This window comes from Acanthisitta chloris, unplaced genomic scaffold (assembly GCF_000695815.1).
Source record: "Acanthisitta chloris isolate BGI_N310 unplaced genomic scaffold, ASM69581v1 scaffold19477, whole genome shotgun sequence".
Lineage (NCBI taxonomy): Eukaryota > Metazoa > Chordata > Aves > Passeriformes > Acanthisittidae > Acanthisitta > Acanthisitta chloris.
The window spans coordinates 4643-5174 of record NW_008682252.1 but is presented as its reverse complement, the minus strand read 5'-3'; the positions used below and the strand labels follow the sequence as shown (position 1 = coordinate 5174).

The 532-nt window shown below is 49.1% G+C and overlaps 1 protein-coding gene across 1 annotated transcript in view; it reads left to right on the top strand.

Moving 5' to 3' along the window:
• The window catches only part of LOC103805800 (protein kinase C and casein kinase substrate in neurons protein 1-like), a gene marked incomplete at its 5' end in the record, with an annotated part of 3670 nt that overhangs the window by 1844 nt on the left and 1294 nt on the right, over positions 1-532 (top strand). Inside the window, 2 exons of the mRNA XM_009078463.1 lie at positions 1-62; positions 145-231. Coding sequence (XP_009076711.1) covers positions 1-62; positions 145-231 — 149 coding nt within the window. The remainder of the gene's footprint in view (positions 63-144; positions 232-532) is intronic.

Below are 532 nucleotides of genomic sequence, written 5' to 3'. Positions count from 1 at the left end.
ATCTGCGGTGGTTCCGCAGCACCAGTGGCCCTGGGATGGCCATGAACTGGCCCCAGTTTGAGGTGAGGCTGGGTAGCCTGGCTGGGCGCCGGCAGCCCCGCGAGGGGGCCGGGCACTCAGGGGCCGCTTGCTCTGTGCTTGCAGGAGTGGAACCCGGACCTGACGCACACGATAACGCGGAAGGAGAAGGAGAAGCAGAAGAAGGGCGAGGGGGCAGCCTATTTTGTGATTGTTATTTTTTGTAATGAACCTATAAGAAAAAAGATGAGTGGGGGTTGAGTATTATTGTGTTGGTTTTGTTGTTGTTGTTTTTTCCTCATTTAGCAAAATCAGCAAATTTGATTGGGGGATTATTCTAGAATTGGCTTCTGCATGAAAAATTATTGAAGCATGAAACAGTTACTGCCCAGCCATAGCTCCTTTCTTTCAAACCTTCTGTTTGTGCCAACACACATACTGTTCTTGTTTCTGAATTGTGGATTATGGCTGTGGTGTGCAGCATGCTTGCATGAATCTGACACCAGAAAAGAGA